This window comes from Brachyhypopomus gauderio, chromosome 6 (assembly GCF_052324685.1).
Source record: "Brachyhypopomus gauderio isolate BG-103 chromosome 6, BGAUD_0.2, whole genome shotgun sequence".
Classification (NCBI taxonomy): domain Eukaryota; kingdom Metazoa; phylum Chordata; class Actinopteri; order Gymnotiformes; family Hypopomidae; genus Brachyhypopomus; species Brachyhypopomus gauderio.
The window spans coordinates 33126078-33140857 of NC_135216.1; the positions used below are offsets into that span (position 1 = coordinate 33126078).

The 14780-nt window shown below is 40.8% G+C and overlaps 1 protein-coding gene and 1 long non-coding RNA gene across 4 annotated transcripts; one reads left to right on the forward strand and one right to left on the reverse strand.

Moving 5' to 3' along the window:
* The first annotated feature begins 990 nt into the window (after positions 1 to 990).
* On the forward strand, positions 991 to 9511 carry LOC143517740 (uncharacterized). Of its 3 annotated transcripts, XR_013132037.1 has the most exons (3): positions 1023 to 1102; positions 1700 to 1786; positions 2143 to 2282. XR_013132037.1 is itself a non-coding variant. In XM_077010526.1 (2 exons), exon 2 carries the CDS (start codon positions 6563 to 6565, stop codon positions 8618 to 8620), a length of 2058 nt encoding a protein of 685 aa, XP_076866641.1. In that variant the 5' UTR covers positions 991 to 1102; positions 6549 to 6562; the 3' UTR covers positions 8621 to 9511. The 3 variants fall into 3 exon arrangements, 2 of the variants coding, with proteins under 2 accessions (XP_076866641.1, XP_076866642.1); XM_077010526.1 differs by lacking the exons at positions 1700 to 1786; positions 2143 to 2282 and adding an exon at positions 6549 to 9511 and having other exon boundaries at positions 991 to 1102; XM_077010527.1 differs by lacking the exons at positions 1700 to 1786; positions 2143 to 2282 and adding an exon at positions 6549 to 9511 and having other exon boundaries at positions 1019 to 1106.
* LOC143517741 (uncharacterized) lies at positions 1925 to 4216 on the reverse strand. The gene is made up of 2 exons (XR_013132038.1): positions 3612 to 4216; positions 1925 to 2757 (listed from the first exon to the last, which is right to left on the reverse strand). It is a non-coding gene; the product is annotated as an uncharacterized LOC143517741 (long non-coding RNA).
* Positions 9512 to 14780: the final 5269 nt, after the last annotated feature.

Genomic DNA, 14780 nt, shown 5'->3' on the forward strand with positions numbered 1-14780 from the left:
TAGTTGTGAAAAGTGGTTGAATCATTTCTATCCATCCCTGGACCATGTTTATCGATTTTGGTGGATTTATCTTGAGATCTGATAAAATGAGAGCAGTTTGAAAATTGTCCCCATGAAAGTCTATGGGAAAAATGGCTCGGTTGGAGGCATAAAAAGGGTGGAGGCAGGTGGTGTATCTTTCTATAAAGCAGTAGCACACTATTCTGATATGGGGCGGAGGTTCCTACAAAGTTTGGTGGTTCTATCTTAAAAGCTGTGGACGAAATAGCTGTCTAGTTTTTTACGAGGGGGAATAATAATAATAAGAAGAAGAATAAGAAGAACAGTAAGTTGGCTTTGTCAAGCCAACTTAATAAGAATAAGAATAACAGCAAGTTGGCTTTGTCAAGCCAACTTAATAAGAAGAACAGTAAGTTGGCTTTGTCAAGCCAACTTAATAATAATAATAAGAAGAAGAATAAGAAGAACAGTAAGTTGGCTTTGTCAAGCCAACTTAATAAGAAGAATAAGAAGAACAGCAAGTTGGCTTTGTCAAGCCAACTTAATAATAATAAGAAGAATAAGAAGAACAGTAAGTTGGCTTTGTCAAGCCAACTTAATAATAATAAGAAGAATAAGAAGAACAGTAAGTTGGCTTTGTCAAGCCAACTTAATAAGAAACAGGTGTTCAGTATTCTGGTGATTGTGACCGTGGGAGTGGTTGCGTGCGCGGGGGTGTGTGCTGGGACCGGCTGCTGGCCGGGATGCGCGCCCTCTGGTGGCGACCCGGCCCCCTCACGGTGACAGCAACTTTATATTTCTGTATATTTATTTATTTAGCTTTATTACAGGTGTTCTTGAATAAAAAGTTGTAATAAAAATAATATTGTATAAAAGTATTTAGTGTAATATAGAACAGACTAGTCACTGTTAACACACCACAGATGGGCATAAAATTTAGGGGGTGTCTACTAGTGGGCTGCTTATAGCCAGCTGTTCTAAAAGGGGAGGATTTTATGGGAAGTGACACTGCTTATCCGTATGAATAATAACGCTCCTAATGTAGTTCCAATAAGAGCTGAGACAACCTAGTTCACTCGGCCACATCATATCGATTGCCAAGGTAGGTACGTCGTTAACATTTGCTGTAGGCTATGTACTTTAACTCAGCTGGTATCCTTTTTAATTTCCAAAAAGTCCAACCATTGCAGAAACTGGCGACTAGGGACACTGCAGAGAATACTTGTACTGAAATAATGGTAGTTCTGAGAAGCACCCATTACGCACTTCTTGCGGACTTGAAGTGTGGCGGTTATTTTCAGGTGGTTGTTTGTATTTTGATTCACGGCGGTGGGGGACAGTGCCTATGTATATTTGGCAAGACATTACTGAATAGTGGATGAGGTTTCTTGTGTTGCTTTGTGTGCTTGCAGCACACTATGGGTCTGTCTCAAAACCTAGTGAGCTCTCTACGTAGGCATTGACTATGTAGAGAGCTGTCTAACTAGACAACGTTCTAACCGCCATCCAGCCTCATAAGGCACATTATTGGGACGCTCTAGTTAGACAGCGACTGCGTCACGACTTGGCCCCGCCCACAGCACGCGCCCGCTGTTTACTCACCTCAACTGCGGTAAACACCTCGGGTAATCGCTATACCGGCATTATGGACGAACCTGTTGCAGTTTTTATTGCAATTTTAATTGTTTTTGCGCTGGAGGAAGAGCGACGGAGACGTGAAAGCCGACGTGCTGCAGCCAGACGACGAAATTTAAGAAGACGAACGCTGATTTCTGTCCTTGAACGGGTAAGATCTGCTCAGATTTTCTCGGAGGTAAAAACTTTCCTCCTGTACTTGATTTCAACAATTAATCCCCCCCTATTATAATGCTGTCTTTTAAGCATAAAAGGTATGTTTTTAAAGGATAAAACTCATCTGCAAATACGCATTTTATACATTTTATTTTATGCAAAGTGATACAAATATACATATGTAGACAATTCATTTTAAATAAATAGATCGATCAAATTAGAACCTGCGTGAACAGTTAATTTACAAAACAGATAAGTGATATTCTTTAAACACGAAGTAAATCACTTTTCTGTTTCGGAAAATAACTTCACACACACACACACTAAAAGTTATTTTTCCATTTCTTGCAGGGAGAAAGACCTACAAGATACTGTGCTCTGAACACAAGTGTACCACTTCTGAGAATATTACTGGACGACACCCAAATCAAATCAAAGTTTATTTGTTTGTATAGCGCTTTTCACAACACATGTCACAAAGCGCTTTACAGGATTTAAAAGGTTAACAATACTATGGGTCCAGAACCCTAATGAGCAAGCCAAAACACCCAAGACACCAAGCCTGACTTTCGCCTGAACCGTGAATCCCTGAAAGTGCTTTTACAACTCATCAACCATGAGAGCACCCATGGTTGGGGGGGGGGCCATCGAAGTGTTGGTTTCTTTTTTGGTTGGCCTGTGGCACATCATACCGCATTGTATCCCGTGATTTTTCTATGCCCCGTTCTACAGTGCACCATGTAATTCACAGAGTGGCCAATGAAATGCGGCGAATCCTTCTGAAAGTTATCCGGCACCCAAAACCAGAAGAACTGCAGAGCATCTCTGATGGCTTTGTGAGGCTGGGAAACCATGGAGCTTTCCACTCTGTAGTTGGTGCAATAGATGGGTGCCATGTGCGAATCAAAGCCCCTGCCTGTGTCACTCTGCACAACATCTGCATGGGAGCAGGAGATGTTGTTCAGCCTGAGGAGGAAGCAGATGAAGATGAAGCTGTTATGCAGGAAGACGACGACATTACAGCTGTCAGTGGCCACCAATTACGGGAGCAACTTTGTGCCAACATTGCTGGTGTCCAGTGATTTTATTAAACCAGTAACAAATAAATCAGTTTTGTTTTCATTAAATGTTATACATTTGCACTGCCAGCATTAAGATGCTTTATAATTCAGGAAAATACAACATTTTAACCTCAGTGTTCTACACAAACGCTTCGAGTGTAATCAAACATTTTGCAATATCTACCTAATTTTAAATAGTTTAGAAAGATGCCTAAATGCATGAATATTAAGCAATTATTAGCTTAATGTTAGCTTATACTGTAACTGACAATGCATTAGTTACGTATTAACTATTTAGTTTTCTAAAGCAGGTTTTCTATCAACTTATTTGCCACAAACCTATCATTTTATTCGAGCCTTTATAAAGGCTTCGATTGCTGATCTGGTCCCTAAAAGAGTGGAAATCATTTGTATATCTGAACACTGGCTATCACGTTAAAAAGCCCACATACATGTCTTATTAACCCAGCAGGGCTAACAAACTATACAAGAAAGGAATAACTAAGATAACTAATAAAATATTACAGTGACTGATAAAAAACGCTTTTAGATGGGCTGTTAGCATCAGCTGTTCGCATCAGCCCATCTAAAACAGTGCTCTGACGCTTCAAAACCCGCTAGCATAAATGCTAACGCATCGATATATAAAAAACTAGAAAAAGGCCACCGACTAACCCAATAAATCGCTAATTTGTGTTCTGTTATGCCAAGAAAACCCATAAAATACCACACTTACGCTATAAAACTTAAATAACTTACATTTGAAAACGACTTCGCCGCTGGCCATCCTTCTTCCGTCCGCCATGATGAAAAAAGTTTTTCTGCGCCGTGCTGCCCCGCGTTGCATCATGGGATTGCCTTACCGGCTGAGGACGGGTCTAAAGGCCCATTCACACCCTACGGTAATTACGGATACGGACCCTTTCGTCCGGTTCCGGAGGTCGTTTCATCCGTCAGTGGGTCCGTTGCCAGAGCGCTTACGAATCCGTAGTAACGGAGCAATATAAACCGCAAATCAGGGGGCAGTAGAGAGTCAGAAGCATCGGGCGTACACCAATTCGGGAAAATCAATGAAGAAGAGTACTGGACTTTAAAAAATGACGCTCGAGTTAGAAGAGAAACTTTGCGAGTTGGTTAGAGGCTACATTCTGCTACGGTGCCAGGTCATCGCGATAAACAGCGATGCAAAAACAGCTGGGAGGAGATTGCTGGTGCGCTGGTGCCGGAAATTTGACTATACTGCCCTCTAGAGGATGTATTTAAAAAAATCATAACAACGTTGGAAACGGAAAGAGGTATAGTGGCCCCCTACGGAGGCTACGTTTGGTACGGACGGACGAAATTCGTCCGTGTCCGGAGGTATAAAGCAGGCCTAATGCTCACTTATTACAGGGTCAGATTAAGATATCTTAGTAGACAGCATTTTAAGGTATCTAAGAATTGAGACAGCCTACTTCTCGGGAACGCGCATCCTATGACGTAAAATGCTGTCTATGTAGAGAGCTCACTAGGTTTTGAGACAGACCCAATGTTTCCTGTGTACCGTGTTTGGCTCTGCCACTGGCATGAATCCCTTCCTAAGTCCAAAGGGGTGGCAAGCAGAGGCAGCCCTGACCAATGTGGTGCCCAAGCCGAGATTTTGGTTGGTGCTCCCTGCATCATCAATCATTATTTCATTATTATCATTATTATTTCCTAAGTGCATCTGAAATGAAGAGGAGCATATGTGTTTTAATATACATTTCTTTTTAAAACTTGCTGAGCTAAGCTAATAGCACCTTAGGCAGTATATTAACCTTGCTTATTTTCACATTTATTAATTGTTGTAAAATTAATTTGTAAAAAAAAAAAAAAGCACGTGAGCACCCTCCTGGACAGACGGCGCCCCTAGCATTTGCCTATATTGCCTAATGGAAGGGCCGGCCCTGGTGGTAAAGGTGGCAATTGCCACCCCCAACAGAGCCCTTGCTACCCTCACTGCCACCCCACTGGAAATGGTAATTTTAATAGAAATGTTTGTTTCCTTTCATTCATCATTTGTATATGGACCCCTCTGATAAAGCCTTTGGCCACCCCTTGAAAAAAAGTCTAGCTCCACCACCGATTTATGCGTGTAGTGCAGCTCGCAATTTAATAGATCTTTTTACTACAAATGGCACCAATTCAAACCTCAATTCAAATATCACAGCCCTTGTGAGTTTGTCAAATACATGGTGTTCCCTTGTTACAACCTACCCCACTACTGGGGTAGGTTGTAACACATGCTGGGGTAAGTTGTAACAATTATACAAAATAAGAAAAAACAGAGGCCACACCATGCAAAATGCTTCAAAAATAGGTTTATTGAAGTAAAATAACAATACAGAACAATGTCTCTCTCTGTGACTGACCATAACTCATACACTTTCTGTTTTACTCAGAAGTGTGTGTGTGTGTGTGTGTGTGTGTGTGTGTGTGTGTGTGTGTAAATTAGGGTACTAGAACAAACTTATTTAACAATATGTATGCTTAATGAACACTAATACAATGTGCCTGTGTAAAGAACATGTAGGTCAAATAATAACCAACGTCAATGTGTGTGTGTGTGTGTGTGTGTGTGTGTGTGTGTGTGTGTGTGTGTGTGTGTTACATGGCAGATACCATGTGCCTTTGCAACTGATCTGACTGACTTGCCCTTATTTGTGACCTCTTCAGATGCTTTTAAAAAAAAAACATTTGCAGGCACACCTCTGTCAGTCTTTCTTTAAAATTATAAAAAATCAAGAAAGTTTTCTTAGTTGTATGTAAGGTGATGGCTGTAACACGTTTTAAAGCTGTGTTACAACCATCCCCACCCCTGTCAGCCAGTGTTTAACTAGCTGTATTAGCAAGGGGATTTGAAATTAACAGGGGAAAAATGCATCACAATTTACCTGAGAAACTACAGTTTAGTGTACATGTGCCTGTTTACAGCCTTGATATTCACCATGTGGTATCAGGGAGGAATTGGGTAAATACTGAAATGATCATATGACTCCTAACTTATCCGTGATGGGTGGAACTGATGGTGTTACAACTCTCCCATTGTTACAACCATACCCGGTCTCCCCTAACGTTATATAGCGTTATATTTGCCCCTACATTTGTGCTTTGGTTGTGGAGACAGATACAAATATTCACAACATTCCCCATACAGGCTACTCCATGACGAACTTAGGAAAGTTTCCTTGACTAAAACTTCAGATTAACTCAATTTCCTTCGGGATCAATAAAGTACTGTATATACAATTCAATCAATTAAATTCAATTTTGACTACCTGATATTTTCTTTATAAGTAGCATTAGTATTGTAAGATTTAAATTTGCAGTTGACATGCAGAATTTTATAGTTATAAAAATGTTTCTTTGATGAAATGCTTTTATTTTGAAAAGAGGAAAAAAAACAAAGACAGACTGCTAAAGAACCCATCTCCATCCCATTTCCCATTTTAGTCAGGAGTGGTCCAGTCGCCTATACCAAATACCCACGCTTACATTATTATGTAGGAAGCCACCCATCACTAGCAGATTATTCACATATGGAACTTTATTTTAGCATTTTATTTTTAAAATGTTGAAGCTTTAATCTAAGTTAATACTTTGTCTAAACATTGTTATTTCTCAACTTTTTTTAACTGTAGAAATGTTAAAATGTCTTTTCAATTCCATGTTTCCCAGAGGGAACAAACATAATGGATTCCCAAATTGCAAAGATCAATCAAAGCCTCACCACAGCTGAGGAGATGAGAAACCAAACCAAGCTTATAATGCAGCCCAATGTCAACTGGGAGAGCTACCTGACTCCTGCACCACTCTCCATAGCCATCATGGGAGAACTGGTCTTCATCTCTTCACAAACTGATTTCTCCATCAACAAAAACCCACCCAAGGATGGCTACCAGTACATCAAGTACCCAGAGTCCTTTCGCGCCTGCCTCATGCAGGTGTGTAACTCCGGCTGGTGGGCGTTCAACGAAGCCCATAAGAACATGGATCAGATTCGACTCCACACCCTCACTGTCCCAGATTACATGAAGAGTGCTGTGAAGATTCTGTTCCAAGGTGATGATGAGGTTGTTAAAGCTCTTCTGCCTCACCAGCTGCACAACATTCATGACATTGCAGATAAGTGCCTTACTCTGGCTTCTGCAACAGAACAGAAGTTCAACGATGTGATCATGATAATCGAAGAGTTGGCGCAAGCATGTATGAATGCACAGCACTTATATGGAGTGGAACTGGAAGAAGTGAAGAAGAGACTAGAAGAGAACAAAATGAGGAAAGAGTCATCAGAAGAGGCTTTAAAACGCACTAAAAAAGCAGCGGAAGTCATGGAACAGCAAATGAATGAAGCACATGTGAGTTACAAAAGTGCAATGGCGTCACTTCCCAGTGGATGGGAGATGATGGGGATGGATTTCGTTTCAGGTCTTTCTGAGGCTGTCACAGGTCTACTGAGTGGACTGACATCTCTAGTTAACCCAGTGAACATGATTTGTAATACTGCAAAAGAAATCTCTCAAGCAAGAAGTGGATCAAAAGGCCAGGACAAAACAGATGGAATCGATGAAATAAACATTTACAGCAAGTCTGTAGAAATCCTGAAATGTGCAGAGTTTATTCAGGATTATGTGAAGGAAGAGAACATACAGTGGACTGAGCTGTATGATCAGAAGAATAAATGTCCAAAATCAAATTTCGCATTAGAACAATTGAAAAGAATCAGTAATAATTTTGATAAATCCCCACAGTGTGAACCAAAGAATCGTGCCCAAAAGATATGTGAACAGGGCATCAACATCTATACTGAACTGGCAAAATATTCACCAGATAAAACATTTGAGGAAGCCAAAACAAAGGAGCTGGTTGAAGAAATAAGAAAGCTGATTGAATCAGCACGTGCATTTGACAGCAAAAGTAAAGCTGTCACACATTCTCCTGCAATGGTCCCAAAACCACCCATGATGTATAAGGAAGGAAGTCATTCTAAGAAGGCGTCAGAGAGAGCCTCAGAGAATGCTCGGTTCCGCATAGAGCAGAGCAGAGCTCAACTACACAAGTCCAGAGAGATGCATGAGAAGAGTGTAGAGAACATGGAGAAGAACCAAAAGGAACTGACTGAAATCCTGATCGCCATGAGGAATTGTGAAATCAAAGAGATAGATTTTCAAACCACCATCAAGATGCTGGTGAAAGGTATGGATGCCATGGGCAGAGTGCAGGAGCAGTGGAAGAACATGGTGCACTTCTTTCAGATCGTGTCCAACATTGTGGAAACCAGCCTGACCGTGAGTCTCAAAAACTTTCACTCTACATCTGAAAAGACTCAGTCACTTTCCTATAATGGAAAGCTCTTCTCCAAAGACCTTCTCTACAGCCAAGCCTTTTATGCCACTAATATTGCTAATCTGGTTCACATGATCTCAGCAACCTACACTGAAGTGTCTGTGAAGCACATCATGGATCGGATCAGCTCATTGGGGAAACTTATGGTCATGGACAAGGAAAAGCCAGAGTTTGAACAGGAACGTCTGCAGTTACAGAATGACTGTAATACAGCTGAAAAAGCCATTTTACAACTAGTTCAAAAGAACAAGGCTGAGTTTGAAAGGAAGACAAAGTCAAGACTGGAGAAGATTGATAAAGAGCTGCTGGCAATTCTGCCCTCTGCTGCCCCTGAAGAGATGAAGAGCATTCAAGCAGCTGTTAAAAGTGGATTCACAGGGGAAGAGGAAGGAGACTACATCTGAACAGAGGAAGAGGAAGGAGACTACATCTGAACCAGAAGAAGAGGAAGGAGACTACATCTGAACCAGAGGAAGAGGAAGGAGACTACATCTGAACCAGAAGAAGAGGAAGGAGACTACATCTGAACTAGAGGAAGAGGTAGGAGACTACATCTGAACTAGAGGAAGAGGAAGAAGACTACATCTGAACCAGAGGAAGATGAAGGAGACTACATCTGAACTAGAAGAAGAGGTAGGAGACTACATCTGAACTAGAGGAAGAGGAAGGAGACTACATCTGAACTAGAGGAAGAGGAAGGAGACTACATCTGAACCAGAGGAAGATGAAGGAGACTACATCTGAACCAGAGGAAGATGGAGACTACATCTGAACTAGAGGAAGAGGAAAGAGTTAACAAAAGTAAAAAAATAACTATTATCATTCAATTATATCAAAACTCCTAAATCATATAAAAGCATGATATAATGTAATGTGCTTTTCCTCCATGTGCTTTCACACTTTATCCCTGCTGCTTTTGCAGCATTGAATGATTTGCTTTTGCAGTGCTGTTATACACACTGAAGCAGCAACCTGAAGAAATTCATATGCCTCTTTAAATTATTTTGTGATTGTTTTCTGCACCATGTGCCTCTGAAAGCAGCATCAGGGTCAGAGGGTGATAACGAGCTCAGAGTTGAAGTCTCCCAACATTCTCCACATCCCTCTGCCCGTCCTGTCTCTCCTCATCCTCTCTCTCCATCTCTCCCCATACTGTCTCTCCCCATACTGTCTCTCCATCTACCCTCCCGTCTCTATTTCATTCTCTATTATTCTTGGATTTGCTCTCAGATGTTAGATTAGCATCCTTTCATTAAAAAAATTCTCCATAAGCACAAAATAAACAACAATCTAATCGTCAACACGGTCTCCTGACTTTTCATAGCCACATTTACAAATGTTATGCAGTACAGTATTAGTATGAAGAAGAACTTATAACCAGCCAGCAGAGGGCAGCACAGAATTGCAATAAAACAGCAAATCCTCGACAGTCCGAGGAGGACGAAGACTGACCATACTACTGTTGTTCAATCGAAAACTTACAGCCACCAGATGGCAGCATAGAGTTCCAGAGCAAAGGCTGACTGTCCACACTTTCCATTCCAACATTTCAACCATTTCTAACTCAGTTTAAAACTAATTTTATCGCAAAACTCATTTAACCTCATATTACCATGTTATTATGAACACAAAAATTCTAGTCAGTTCAATGAAACCCAAATGCTTTTTTTCAGCATTTCAGTCTTGAATACCTGAAGCCTGTGTCCTTAGTGCAAAAAACTCATGCACTATCTGTGGCGGCTGGTGCAAAAAAAATAAAACATTGAGGGGGGCGCAAACAAATTAAAAACAAAAGTCTTAGTGCCCTTTATTTATTTGAACATGAATTTTGCCCTAGCATTCTTCAAGTGAACGCTTTGTGAAAGGATTTTTTTGTAAAGGTTGAACTGAATTTTCTCTCATTTTGTAAGAGCTGCTGCTCCAGCCTGCTGATATTCAAGGTGAACCGAGTTAACGAACCGCAGCTGACTGACACTACCAACAAGAGTGGGTGTGTCCAACAAGAGTGGGTGTGTCCAACAAGAGTGGGTGTGTCTAAGGGGCAGTCTAACGGTTATAAAAGAATAAAATAAAAATGGTACACAAAACACAGGAAAAGCAGCCAGCACTCCAGTTGCTGTTTCACTCCTGAAGAATGCACACAGACACAAAGTTTGGTACATGTTCACATCACAAATCATCAATTGTGGCCATATAGGAGGAACATACCAACGTCAAGGACCAGCAAAATACTCATACCTCTGATCTATATTTATATTTCGCTGTGGGGCCAACCACTGGCGATCGATCGATTTTAACAAAAGCATTTTGTAATTTAGTAAAAAAAAAATTTTTTAATGATTTTGTTTAAATTTAATTTCCTGACAAAGTAAAAAAATCTTGATGTTATAAACAAGTTTATGTAGTAGTTATAAGCATGTAAACTATACAAACGGGTCCGTCGGGACCCTAACACCAGAGAAAGGTTGTTTTTCAGGAAAGCTGTGAGAAAGCAGAAGTGAGGAGGTCACAGGGGCCTTGAGGAGAACAGAATGGGCCTATTCAGTGCAGGATGTGCAGCAAGCAGCTTTTAGATAACCAGGCAGACAGGCTAGGAGAGAGGGGCAGGTGGGTTTCATGGAGAGCAGCTAGGATTGGGGAGTTATCGAAACTTAGAGAAGAATCGAAAATTAGAGAGAAGGGGTATGAAAGAGGGGACACCGCCCAGGACAGGGGGGCAGGGTTAGGGTTAGGGACATCAGTCCTACCTTGATATACACACAATTTGCAGCGAACGTGTTGATCTCTCATCAGCACTGAAAGCAAAAACTAAAACTGTCGTCGCGAGTCCAAGCCCCCTCCCACCAGACCGTATCCTACAATCCAGATATTATAAAAAGTCTTCGGGAGGGAGTCTTATGTAAAGCCAGGTTCACACTACACGTCTTTTCAGTCGTCAGGTTTTTGTCCCGTTTGCACTACATGACTGGTTGTGCTGTAATCGCGAGTCTTTCAGTTGTTGTGGCTTTCACACTACATGACTGATTGGCGATGCGGGCTCACGAATTAAACGACTGGGGAATCGCCGACTCATCTGGCTGCCGTCCAAAACACGAAACACGAGAACCAGCAACACCACGTAGAAGAAAAAAACAATGTACATGTACTTCACATTTTCGTTATTATTATTATTTTTTACCATTTAAACACTCCATAGTATGGAAGCCCAATCCCGCCACCTAAAATAAAAAAAAATAGCACATATATATATATTTTTCTCATTATTAAGTAAATTGCTATCTCATTATTTCGAGATACTAAGTCATTATTTCGAGATAGTATCTCGAAATAATGACTTAGTATATCGAAATAATGACTTAGTATCTCGAAATAACGACGTAGGATCTCGAAATAATGACTTAGTATCTCGAAATAATGAGAGAGCCATTTTCTTAATAATGAGAAAAAAATATATTTGTATTTATTTTAGGTGGCGGGAATGGGCTTCCATACCATAGTCCCAAGCAGTGTTGTATAAAGTATTAGAGACCCATACTTGAGTAAAAGTACTCTATCAAAAAAAAAATTGACTTGAGTAGAAGTTGAAGAGTTCTTTAAAAACTTTACTTAAGTAGAAGTACAGAAGTATTCAGCATTTTTTGTACTTAAGCATTGCAAGTAGTTTATTCTAAAATGTATTACTCAAGTACTAAAAGTAAAAAGTACAAGTATTGTGTTTTGAATTAATTAAAGAAAGCCGTCAAATTTTGATTATCAATTGTTTTTATATATCACTTACAAATCAAAGATGTCAAAGCCCACAAATACAAGTGTTCTGTATGTACAATCAAATAGCAACTTAAAAAACTGGGCTTAACACTTCGTACACAAATGTATGTATTTTGGACATAAAATCCGTCCGTCGGATTCTAAGGGTGAGCCTACTACCCTGCGTTTACCCTCAATAAATGCCCTTACCCTATAAAAACACTACACTATAAAAATGGGCACATGATTAGTCAGCATGAAAAGAGACACCGCTTACTGTTGCTAAAAACACAACTCAGCGGGACATCGCCTTTATGATTGCCAGCTAATGTTAAGTGAATACTGCAGCACGTCGTAAACATAATTAGGTTAGTTAGCTAGGAGTGTGTCTCCTGTGCGTTATATAACTTACATTGATGTGTTTCTTCAAGTTCGAAGGTGAATTTTTGAAGGCCAATATTTCACCCTCTTTAGGGAGGCAGAGATGGCACTTCATCCTATAGGAATTTACTTTCACTCCAGCAAACTCAAACACTGTGTCTAGGTAGGGCCAGGGTGGTCTCCTTCCTCAAACACTGTCTCTAGGTAGGGCCAGGGTGGTCTCCTTCCTCACCCTCACCGCCACGATCACTCGATGTTGAAGGTGTGGAAGGTGCCAATATATGTCCATTAAAACACCAACAAGGTTATTATGCAGCTCTTATGCTGCTCTTCTGCTGTTACCAAACACGGTACCATCTCTTTTAATGAGATAAAAAGCGAATTATTTGGAATAATTTCGAGTATATGTGTATTTGTATAAATATGTCAATTAAGCTGAAGGTGCTGGAAAATACTGACAATGGACCTTCAAAGTGCCGTACAAGTGCACGAATTCCACCTTGTAACTTCGCACGCACAAAAATCGAGAGGTGCACGACCTCGCACATATATGTAATGCTGCAGGCCGGAGCCCTGGTGGGCGTGAGTAAAGGGCGGAACCAACCCGGTCTCATTCTCCATGCGTATGAAATCGTACGCAAAACTTTGCACTGAAATGCGTACTCTTCGGTACGCAGCTCACTGCGTACAAATATTACGCCGCTATCAAATACATGTAAATCGCGCCGATTCCCGACCAAAACGATCCCTAGGCTATAGTAGGTGCCCAAAATGATCGTAGTATCTACTCTGTACAGTATATTAAAGCAAATTCGCTAAAAAAAGATTAGACATTTGACGTTTTGCGAGGTGAGAGAGAGAGAGAGATAGAGAGACGCACTTCTTGAGCGTAATGCCCAGTGGGATTAGGTCAGAATTCTTCACTAAAAAGACCAACATAGTCGCTTTATTAATTTTTTTATGTATTTAATTTTTTTCTAATTTTCTATTAGTGCATTTTATGTTTAGGTTTGTTCTTAAACTGCTGCAAACAATTGTTAAAATTGGCCGTGCCAATAAAGCAATCTTTAAGTGAAGAGAGAGAGAGAGAGAGAGAGAGAGAGAGAGAGAGATGTTTCATAGTTTAAGGATTGTCTTTGACTACTTTTCTCTGTGTAGAGACAAACGTAATTTTCACCTAAACGTATTCATTCTTTTATTCTCTGTTTCTGGTTCTTCTCGGGTTCTGTTACGCCTAAATGAACTGATTAGTATCCAAGCTTAAATAATGATGGATTAAAAAAAGATTAGACATTTGACGTTTTGCGAGACCGTATGGAAACTTCCCATGTATGTATTATGTGCTCAAAGACTCTTACTGTGAAGTTCTGCACACATTGGCAAGGTTGCGACCATCGATATCAAGGGTTTGAAGCAAAGATTGTTTAAGGGCACTACATTTCATACAGCCTGAAGTGAAAGTGAGCGCCCAGCTGTCGGACTGTGCACACTTCCGCCCGAGCTAGTGGACACAGAATCACAGCGCGCTTTCCCTCCACACGGTGAGTGTCTAAGCAGTCCGGTGCTTAAACTTGCTTAGTAAACTAGCTTAGATTAGCTAGCATGCCTTTAATTAACTTGAGATTTGATTAGTGTTGTGTCTTATGCTTTTATTGTGAAACAGGAAGTATGTATACGAAGTTGTATTTACGACACTGCTGAAAGGCTACTCGTGTTAAGAATCGTTTTACGTTACGAGTAAAGTGAATAGTGGATATACAACTGTGTCACCGTCATCCTTTACACTACAACATAACAAAATTGGCGACGAGATTTCAAGTTTGCAACGATGACGGCCGCTAATGTGCCTTTTCCAGCGCTTTTTCTACCGTGCCCTGGTGAGCCAACGGTACCATTCAAGACGTGGTTGCGCATTTTTGAAAACTACTTGCTGGTTATCAACGCGTCGGGAGATGATTGGCCTGATGCCAGAAAAAGAGCGGTACTTCTACACTGCCTCGGTACAGAGGGTCAGCGCATCTTTTACTCCCTGCCTGACACAGGTGATACTTACGATTCTGCTATTACTACATTAAAAGCGCACTTTAATCCAAAAACCAACATAGTGGCGGAGCGCCATGCTTTTCGCAAACGCACTCAAGCTCCACATGAATCGATTGTGCAGTATATGGCTGCGCTACGTGACCTTGCTTCAACATGTGAGTTTGGTGAACAGGCAGATGAAATGTTGCGTGATCAGTTGATAGAACATGTACGTAACCCGAGAATACGTGAAAGACTGTTGCTAGAAACTGAGCTTACACTGACAAAAGCTATAGCATTATCTACTCAGATTGAGACAGCAGCACACCAAGCCAAGGCAATCGTTGATACACAAGTGGCTCCAGTGCAGGCCATACAGCGCATTCCAAAACGAAAAGAGAGAGGGCGCGCAAA

Excerpts from the sequence above, each read along its gene's own strand:
- LOC143517740 (XM_077010526.1), top strand. The coding sequence starts at position 6,563 with ATGGATTCCCAAATTGCAAAGATCAATCAAAGCCTCACCACAGCTGAG.